This window comes from Triturus cristatus, chromosome 1_2 (assembly GCF_964204655.1).
Source record: "Triturus cristatus chromosome 1_2, aTriCri1.1, whole genome shotgun sequence".
NCBI classification, from domain to species: domain Eukaryota; kingdom Metazoa; phylum Chordata; class Amphibia; order Caudata; family Salamandridae; genus Triturus; species Triturus cristatus.
Window position 1 is genome coordinate 133,136,997 of NC_140580.1, and position 10,802 is coordinate 133,147,798.

The 10,802-nt window shown below is 43.3% G+C and overlaps 1 protein-coding gene across 2 annotated transcripts in view; it reads left to right on the forward strand.

Annotated features, from left to right (window-relative positions):
- The window catches only part of GFRA1 (GDNF family receptor alpha 1), a 458,805-nt gene extending 456,069 nt beyond the window's left edge, over nucleotides 1-2,736 (forward strand). For both annotated transcript variants that reach the window (XM_085603274.1, XM_085603275.1), the window contains one exon: nucleotides 1,553-2,736. In XM_085603274.1, the coding sequence (XP_085459400.1) occupies nucleotides 1,553-1,696 (144 nt within the window). In that variant the 3' untranslated portion in view covers nucleotides 1,697-2,736. The remainder of the gene's footprint in view (nucleotides 1-1,552) is intronic.
- The last annotated feature ends 8,066 nt before the right edge of the window (nucleotides 2,737-10,802 follow it).

The following is a 10,802-nucleotide window of genomic DNA, read 5'->3' on the forward strand; positions in this document are numbered from 1 at the left end:
TGCCTGGAGTTTTTTTCAGTTTCCAGTGTGAGTAGTTTGTTCCGACATGTTATTCCCGGGCAGAACGGATTTCTTATTGGGTCAACTTGGCATTGCCACGCGTCTTACAATGTATGTCTTATAAAAAAGATATGGAGGAAGATGGAAAACAGCCGTAAGCGCAGCCACGGCCCGTGCAAGTAAGAGCAGTGTGGCCGGGTTGGGGGGGATTCGACAGACGACCATGTGGGGAAATTAAATAAATAATTAAGCATCCCTCATCGTTGTCTGACAAAATTCTCCCTCCCCGCCCAGCCCCACTGCTCTTACCAGCATGATCCACGGCTGCTTAAGTGTACACTCGAGCAAATGATATTGAAATAGCTGTTTATTCTCTAGAACATAATGCATTTAATGTTGTTAAATAGCATCCCTCCTAGTCTGTCCAGGCAGGTGCTTTCTGTCTCGCCATCTGAACTTGGTGCCAGATGTTTGCGTGAAAGAGAGGTAACCAAAACGCTCCATAAGATATGTCACACTTCTGCTCCCGCACAGCGCTTTTGCACTGTGTGCTGCCTTGCGCCAACACAGGCACCCTTGCACAATGGTGCAAAGTGCCTGCTTTATTATTTTTCTGCAAGACGGGACACTTTGTAGACAGGGAGGTGCAGAATGTTGGTGTAAATCCGTGAGACTGATGTAACAAGGAGAATTTGTTTTCATCCTGGTTTTTTAGGTCTCGCCTGACCCAGCGCATGCGCTGGCCTTGCGAGACTTTTTGAGAGGGCTCCAAAAAGTGCTACCAGGCCAGCCTAGAGCTACAGTGCATGTGCGAGGGCGCGCGCGCCTGATCGCGTTTACTTTCACTTTCGCAGCCGCTTGGCATAGCCAATAGGTCTCGCTTTTGGGACCGTATAAGTATTTAGTTATGCAACTGTTGCATGGCTAAACACTTATAAGGTCCCAAAGGCGAGACCTATTGGCTATGCCAATGCTTGTTCTCTTTGCATATGTGCTGCTCTCTGTAGCACATACAGATGCAGGAAAGTTACTTGCAGCATATTTATTGTGCTGGAATGAACTCCTTCCTGCACAGAAACTGTGTTGACCACATTGAAGACACTATGGTGGAAAGATGGAACGAGGGTGTCTGAGTTGGCACTTGACTGCAGCACAGGAAGAGAGCAGAACTTCACCACTTCTTTGTAGATATGGCACTGTTTTCTCTCTCAGTTGATGCAACTTTGATTGCTGTTCTGAGTTTCATCAAAACTTTGTAAATCTGGACCTGAGTTTACAAGGCACTAGACTGAGGTGACCCCCTACTTCTCACATATGTGAATCCAGAACATGACTCTTTGAACTCCCTATGTATAAGATCACCCCAAATCACATTATCTGCACTTATCCTCATCTGACGGTCCAGATTAAGGGTAGTAAATGAACCCGGCTGTTTCAACTTATTATTCTTGAAAAAATCACAAACCTTTAACCTGCTCCCAAAACATGCCATCACAGATTTCGCTACGTCTTTTCAGAAATAACATTTCTCTTTGTTTCTTTTATTTTACAGGTTGACTTGAAGCCTAGCAGTGGCCATATGTCTTCGGACAACTCTTCAGCTACGTCCACACTGGTTCACCAAAGCACCCTTCTGGTAGTGCTTGCCACAGCACACACGCTTTTCCTTATGCTAAGTGCCACGGCCACGTCATAGCCACGGTCACACCAACCCGACCTCCAAAAGAAACGCAACCACCCGACATGTATACTTGTAATCTGTTTTCCTGTCCTCTGTCGTTTATCTGAAATTCCGGTTCCAGATGCCAAGTCCGGGGGCCCCCCACTGCACAGATGGGTTAAAAGGGAAGTTTCTGCTGATATGTATATGCCTTCTAGTATTCTCAAAGTGTGACATTCCCACTTTAGAGGTTTTTGGACATGCTGTGTGTTGGACTTAGACAGTTTGTCAACATGGGACTGAACCTCCACATGACTCTTTACTTTAACCTTATCTGGGAATGAACATCAGCATGTTCTTGGATCCCTCTTCTTCCAAGAAATTTTTGTTTTTTCGTTTTATTAGTTTATGTTGCCGCTGTCCAACAAATGAACTGCAGATTTCTCAAAGGATGTGCAGGATGCAAATGGGGGTCCCTGTCACCGGATCATTGTCTTCAGCAGAAGACTGGATGGAAAACAAAGCGCCATTTTGGTGAACTGTAACCGGTTGAGAGCGTGTGTTGTGGAATCCGTCTTCTCTCTGTCCTCTGCCTATGTACAGTAAAGTGGTCCTGCATTCTCTGCTCATGAGCCATCCTGTGTCACAAGCGGCCATCTTGGATTCCTCTGGATGAGTTGCACATTGAATTATAAACATTGTAGAAAAATTGCCACCAAGGCATAGGTTGACCACTGAGTTGATGAAGGACAAGTACAGAGACTTTTTGCCCTTCTTTCTGCCCAGTTTACATTAGTCGCTAGTTAACCACAACATTTTTTTCTGGTGCGTGTTAGATAAGAAGATGGCATGGTTGCTAACAAGCAAATGCTTTGCAGAGGACCTTATCGAGCAGCAACGAATGACCCGATTGGGCACTTCAACATATAGAGCAGCAGATGAGTGGACATCGAAGGGAAGCACCTCATTTACTTCATAGAGTGGACCCTCCGGGGTAGATTGAAGCACACTGGTGAGCAAGCATGGAGGATTCTTGCAGCACTGCTTTCACACCTTCACAAGCACCACGTTAACACAAAAATACTAAATAAAAAAACAGCACAGCATGACCTGACCATCAACATTCTCACAGAATCATCTATGGCTACCGAGCAAGAAAGGCCTCGATGCGAGAGGCGCTGCTATAGCTCTAGACGGCCAGAAACAAGTTCAACTTGGAAAAGCAAATGTAGCTTTTGGTTTTGTGTCATGCCAGTGTACTTCTCATCCCTCTATACTCACCTTGTAATATTGCTGTTTTATGTTCTTTGTCACTTTATTAAGAATGACATTTTGTTCCTTGTTCCAAGATGACCTTTTTTTGTATCATGTAACCTAAGCGCAAACTATGTGACAAAACATAGGCAGCTCGGATCGGCTGCCCTTTGCGCACCGCCCTCACGCTATGCACACGACAAGGGACACCAGGCAGGAGGTTGCTGTTGCTGCTTATGCGCTTTATGAACACCCGCTCTATTTTTCTCCATTTTACATCCCTCTATTGTCACACTTCCTATTAGCTTAGTTTCCTGGTTGAGACCAAAACATGTTGCTATGGTTCCAAAACACTGTGCTGCTACCCACAAACTCATCCAGAAAAGGGTCCTGCTGGGGAACGTGCTCTTTTGATATGCACGAGGGAGCTTCATGTTTGATCATGCTGCTTCAATTTTCTGAACATTTTTAGTTTGTTTCATTTGTCCCTGATTGCTATGGCGATGGGCACATTGTCACTCAAAGCTGTGCAAGAAGTATACGATTCTCCTTCCTTACTGAGAATTTACTCCAAATAGGACAAACATTACACAACATGCACACACTAGCAGGGGGTCTGAACGACTTGCTAGTGAACAATGATGCAGACAAAAATAGGAAAACTCTGCAAGCTACCAAGTGATTGCCATTAGGAACTCAACAAATACCCATTAACAGAAATGTACAGAACAATGCGTTTCAGCTGATGTTATTTTAGCTTTGCAGCTTCTGCATCTTACTAGGTTGTGGGAGTTTCAAGATCTTTAGGGACCGTAGAACATGAAAACTAAGATGAGAAAATATATCAGGGTGGTTGGAAAAAGCGATCGACTAGCTCTTTAAATGCACTTTCTAAATTAGAAATGTTCCTATGACCTGGTCAGTTTAGATGGCAAACAACAGTATTAGTTGTACATTTAATTGAAATCTATCTGCAGGTATTCCATTTTTCGGACATGACCACTAGAAAGAGGACAGTGATTGATGGGACGTGGGATGGAAGCCCCTCCCGTGCCTTTCAGTGGAGTGAACACCTTTGGGGGGAGGACTGAGGCACATTGCTGCAGAGGTCAATGGGAAGGAAGCTTGCGCTGCTCCTGAAGATGCAGGATTGTGTCTTTGTAGTGAGCTGGTCTCACTCATCTCCCAGGTACCACAAGAACAAAGGACTGTGCACCATTAAAACGTGACAGAAACTAAAACGAGTTAACATGAAAGGAAGCCAACATGGCAAGATGGAATGGGGAGCCTATTGTTCAGTTCGAGGGCTTAATTGAAAACATTAGCGATTGAGTCATTTCTACCCACAGAGGAAGTGTTTTCCATATTTTTTTGTGAGTAAAAAAATACAGGACATCAAGGGAGACAGATGGGTGCATGTAATAAATTGCATATTTAAGGAGGGGTAAGAGAATTTATGTAGAGGTCACCCCAAGGAAGTTATAGAAAAAGGGTGCCCAGCCAAGGGGACAGAGATATGGAGCATGAAAGTCTATGAAGAATCCTAATATCCGAGAGGGATTATTCGGAATCCCTGGTGTCCTCCTAAGGATACAGTGCGGTGGCCGGACAGCAGTCTCCCTCTTCCCTTAGGATACAAGTTAAGTGTGGGGCCAGAGAATAATATTCCAAAGAGGATGACTAAACCCGTGTGATCATGGGGGGGGGTGACGAGTGATGCTCTCGCTGCACATGCATCTCTGTAGAACAGACTTGATCACCTGTTGGAAAAGCTGATTGGCCACCTAGGTGTTTTTTGTTGGACGGCTTGGGGAAATTTCTAACATTAATTTCCCGCCCAACAAACTGTATCACCCATATCTGACTAACTTTATTCTCGTACGTCACACCCTTGGAATGGTAGCACAGAGAGCAACATTTTACACTTATGCACATAGCATTATGCCATATGGATTTCTGTTCTTTTTTATAGGCTCATGGACAGTGCCTACAGAAGGAAGCCCACGTAGTCCATCTAGGTTCTTGATTCCCGTATCTCAAGGCAGCAGCTAAAAGCCCTTCCCAGGCTCCGGCTATACTTCAACTGTCCCCTAACACTTCCTGCCCTTTAGAAGTTGTAGGTTTTTTTAGAGTTTGGCTGCCACTTCACACTCAATATCTAGATTTCACCTTATAGCCAGAAGAGGCTATTCACCTAGTGGAGTTTTTTTTAACTTTTCTGGGTTAATTTGAGGTAAAACAATCAGCCTTGGTGGGAAATGACAAGGCAGCGCTTGTGGACTCCTTGCGCGCGCACACATACACTTGGAAAAACAAATCGGGTGCAAAAATACAAAGAGAACTAGAAATAATGAAAGGAATACCTACAGTGCAGTGATGACACCCCCTCAGGCCGACAAAGCCGTGGTCCTGGAGCCGGGGTAAAGGAGGACCATCAGCCACACTGCTTAATGGCTGCTATGAAATCAGCAAATAAACGCTTTGTCTCCCACTGGTGAGGGGGAACAGTTCTTGTTGGTTTTAATTGGAGAGATGCCTTTATTGGATAGTCCTGTCATCTCACCCTGAAAAGTACACCCAGGTTTAGCTCCTAAGGACCAATTATAAGGCGATCAAATGCACACAGAAACAACAGGACCCACCAGCTAGTCTCCATCGCCTGAGCTTTTCATCCCTTAATGAAGATCTATGGGGTGCCTCTTCTCTGTGTCCATGGGCCTCGTGGGGACGGCGCGGTACTTTGTACACCTCTCGGGCTGTGAAAGATTTCGGACTTCGGGCACATGCATCCTTGTTCTGCCAGGGCGGTCGTGCTAAGTCCATCAGGCATTACTTTCGCCACTCTGTACCTCTCTCTTTCCTTTCTTTAACACTCACTGTAGATGGAGGTAGTTTCCTAACAGAGCTTTGTGTAAAGGAAAAAACAGCCCCTGTCAAGGTGACTCCTCTTGCACTGTGCAGATATGTAAATACTTGGAATTTTAAGGATCAGGAAAGCATTATATAACCCCGTCAACATATTCCTCTCAGAGATATAACTGTGATATCTCTTTAGGGTACAAGTTACTTACTGCTTCATTGTAAGGCTTCTTTCAGAGGGTTTAATTTCATCAGTTGTTTTTGTATAAAGTGCTTCAGCTGCCTCTTGGCTAAATTCGAGCTAATAATATAAAAAGGTCAACAACAAATACGAAAATTCAAAGTTTACAAACTGTCTGACGGCAGAGTTTTAAAGCAAAATCTTTTAAAATGTCTATGTGTTTATCTGAAAAATCATAATCGGAATTTAAGGCGGTCCCGCTGCATCCAGCTAGAGTGAAGCTAGAAGAATGAGTACCCATCCTCTATCAGAACCAGGCGCGCCGACATTATACCAATGCTCGCCATTAAACCCATCGATGCTGAGATTAAGCAGGGAGGCGTATCTATTGAACGTAGTTCTAAAATATGTAAAAACTCATCCGATACAGCTTGAAAAACCTAGTGGCTGAGTCGCCATGGTTTCTTGTTTAGAAAAGGTTTTTGTAATATTTACTGCACTCTAAAGTGAAGCCTCCAAGCCTTTGTGGCTATTCGGAGGGACGCCATGTTATTTATCCCCATTCCAAAAGGCGAAGGAAACCGTCCTCCTACTTCTGGCCAGTTTGCGACATCGCCACAGACTCCGCAATGGAAAACATCCCTAAGAAGGATGAAGGCCATCCCCAGGACTCGTCGGCTTCTCTAGTAACAGCCAATCAAATACATTTTCCAAATGTGCAGATCAGGTGTACCTTTGTGTAAGCAGGTTGTCTACTAATGCACCAGAACCTAAAATACAGTAATTTTGGGCCAATCTGAGACCACCAAACTCATTTAATCACACAAAAAACACCAACTTAGTATGAGAATAAACAGGTGGAGTAAAAGGAAAAATCAGGTAACACAGTTTCAGTTCTTCCAACACCCCTATTGCGTTTTTGTGAAATCCTCAGTATAAAAATTCAATGCCTTTGTAGTCAGATACATTGATCAGTGGGTTTTAAAACGTTCTATACTGCTTAATTGAGAATACCAGCGTTCTCTGCATTTGTCGATTTCTGCTTTACCCATGCCTTATTTCTGTTTTACAGTCTTAGTCCATTTCACGCCATGTGACTGGGTCACGTGGCGGTGCAATGTATTTAAATATCCTGGAAGCATATCTTGCAATATGTGTCCAGCTGGCAAGCCTGTGGAAGTCACTCATTTTCCGTCACTGAGAATAAACATAGTGACCTGTGCATGCGCATTCCCCCCATCTCATTAACGCAAAGCATCTTTTCAACCGCAGAAGATACAGTAATGTCTGCAAACGCAGTAGCTGTCCCACTATCTCACTGTGACGTCAGTTTCGATTGGGTCAGTAACTGACTATGATTGCCAAAGGAGCCACTTCCTGGAGTGTATACTTCTTCCACACAAAGAGTCTGCTCAAGGACACAAAATTAGGGGCTTATTTACAAGCCCCTTGTGCCACTTTTGCGTCATTTTTAACATGGGAAAAGTGGCGTACGGGTAGCGCAAGTAAGCCCCCGAGTGTTTACCATTCAAATCAAATGTTTTAAGACTCCCACAACCATGGAATACAAGGCTATGAGCTCTTTACAGGAGAGTGTGTAAAGTATACGTCCTGTCTAAAAAAAACATTAATCCTCCCGATCTTCCAAGAGTTTTCATTGTTTTTTTATTTTATTGTTATTATAATTATTCTGCTAAATACTTTTAATAAAACTGTGTACAAACCACTATCGTCTCCCATGTTTTTTCCAAATCCTGCCTTAATGCTCTTGTGGATGAGTTTCTTTGGGTAGAGAAGGTTGAAGGAATACTGACCGCTGAGAGACCATATGAATTGCATGCATAGAGCACCAAACCTTCAGCAGAGATAACTTGACGGCTCATAAGCAGCATCCCCACAGGGCATTTCAGCTGTTTATGTTAATGAAATGAGTATCCCTGACTTGGTTGATATTGTTATATAGATTATTACATAAGCTCCAAAGTCACGAGCCCCAAATATTTATGCACACCTAAGTTTAAATTAGGTGACTGAACAATTTGCAGGGGAACATTCCCACTACTGATTCCCAGAATCAGGAATGGGTGAACTTTACCTTCACAAATGGGTTTTACTGTCAAATAAATTCTTCCAATATTCAGATATTTCCACATTCGCAAAATGATTTGAAGCATTAGATTTCCTAGTTAGTCCACCATTAAAAGCTGTGAGCACACAAAAATTCATAGCCACTCTTGAACACAAGTAAATGTGGTGTGTGTGGAAATTCAATGGGAAACAAACAAGATTTACTAGGGTCCTAAATAGGAGTTTATAAATACGGTAAACAAAATTTGAATGCACTTCATGGTTAAATAATTTTATTATTGTTATTATTAAAAATTTACTACTGGATGTATTAGCAACTTTCGTTGCCGTCCAGGAATGCCCTAGAAATTTTTCCAGACCTCCAAAAAGATGGACATTTTCTGAAAAGGTAGGAGCAATATTATGGGATAAGTTTCAGATGTTTTGGGGTCATATCTATCTAAATCATGATACATTTTGTATAACATTCATATGAAAGCTTGACAATACTGATTTTGCTGCACAAAACGATTTTAGATTCACAAACTGTGGTTAATGCTTTCACTTAGTGATTGGAACGGGATTGGCATGTTGGATATTTAGAAATAAATGCAAAGTTTGGATGTCCACAACAGGCATGGTTTAATGGCCCCATCTTTAGACTGCGTTTTTCCACTGTCAGTTTCAGATTGGTGAGCAGGGCAGAAAAACAAAGAAAAGGAAAATGAGTATCAGCCCTTTTCCAGCTCTATTGTCTTCAGGACTCAATGGTAGAGATCCTCTGAGAATTTCTTCAAACATGTTTTAATTTGTGGATTCTTTCCACCTTTTAACAGATGCAACAATCTTTGCATTGTTGGCTTGGCTGACACCACAGACATGGGCAAAATGGAATCTTTAGTGGAGCAACTGTTGGGGCATGTGCTAGGCAGACACATTTTTCTCGATTTTTCATTGGGGAAAGGGTTGGCAGACCACTGAGCCCAAGACCCCTACCTGTTGCCACGCAGTACCCTACTGCGCCCGGCAGCAGCGGTAGGCAAAGAAACATTCCAATGAGAACCCGTAGAATTCTCCTCACTGGCGCAAATCTTCCCCTCTCCGATTATGAGGAGTGGGTCTCAAAATGGTATAAGATGTTTAGGGACTCCTTCACCTACCAAAGCATGCTGCCAAAACACACTGTAAGGCTGACGTTGGGACGACACTTTCTACTGAGGTTTGTAAGTTTTCTTGTGAGCAGATGAGATATGTATCCATTAACTATTTCCATAAACTCATTCGCTTTCATTTTTTTTTAAACAGACTATACTATACGCTCAAGCACCTACAGAATACTGATGCTACGCACTCCTCCTGCTGTGCTAGGTGTTCTGCTGACCTAGCCGACTTTATACACTTGGCCTGGCACTGCGCTCCAATACATGAATTCTGAGGTCACACGCGCAACCAATAACACAGCTTCAACCCATAAAGCCTGCACACCACCTCTTCTTTTGCTGGGCAATGTTGTGGGTGTTCCATGCTCCTCTAGAAAATAAGTGCCGCTGCTGCTGTTTTTGGCTAAACTTAGAGCACCAAGGACATGGCTGAAATGTCCCACTCCCAAACTGCAAGATTGACTTAAGGTTGCAGTCTTATGTAATGAAAGAGCTGAGACTTATGCTACGCTGCAGTCTCTAGGGATATTTGGGGGCCTTTTAAAGAATATATGGTACAACTGACGTATTTGGCTAATGCGCCCGATGTTATCTTATTTGGCCCCTCACCCTAAGTTACAGTGTCTTATGTATTGGTGTGTTTGGATGATGCGCCAGCTTACATTTGCTTTATGGTCCCATGCCTTGCGATGGGCACTTAACTCTCTGAGACCCTGGCCAGCAGGGTTTCCATGTGGTTTACCATTTTTACTGTCTCTATATTCTTGCTAGCTCCATTGACTCCTCATGTGGCTCACTGCTGATATAGTCTATGATGAAGAACTCAGATGCATTGGTGATACAATTTTCCTATGTGCTGTGTTAGCAAACATGTGTTCAAATGTTATTGCTGTGATTTTGAGATTTATTTAAGTCTGTTTATTTTTGTTAAACCCTAAGTGACAGGGAGTTTCATGACAAAAAAATAAAATAAAATAGGGAGTATCTCCAGCAAGCCTAGCTCATGGCCTCTTTCGAACGCCTTCAATAAAACAGGCAAACCTTTACCAACAACGGTCACTTTGCTGCCTTAGCTGGTGCCAACTAAGCACAAGGGTGCCTGTGTTGAAGGGAAGATTGTTTATGCGCAGGAAAGTCCCCCTTCCTGCACATAAACAATCATTTAAAAATTGCTGTTTTGCAACTTCTATGTGTGCTACATTAAGCAGCACACATACAAGTTACAAAATGGCATTTAAAGATTGTTTATGTGCAGCAAGGAGACCTTCCTGCACATAAACAATCTTCCCCTTAACACAGGTAGTCTTGCACTATAGTGCAAGGGGGCCTGCGTTGGTGCTAGGCAGCTAAAGTTAGCACCAGCGCAAGGGGAAACGCAGGCTGCACCATATTCTAGTAAATATGGTGCAACCCTGTGTTTCTAAAGTGACGAAGCGTGTCGACACGCTTCACCACTTTATCATAAATATGCCCTGATACGGGAAGCCACTTATTGCAGGGTCACAGTCCATTCCCGAGCACAGGGGGAGCTCCTACCCTAGGATGTGAGTATTGGCCATATGGTGAGTCTGCATGTGCCTCCCCAGATTAGACCTGCTTAGTTGTCTTAAACTGGAGGAAG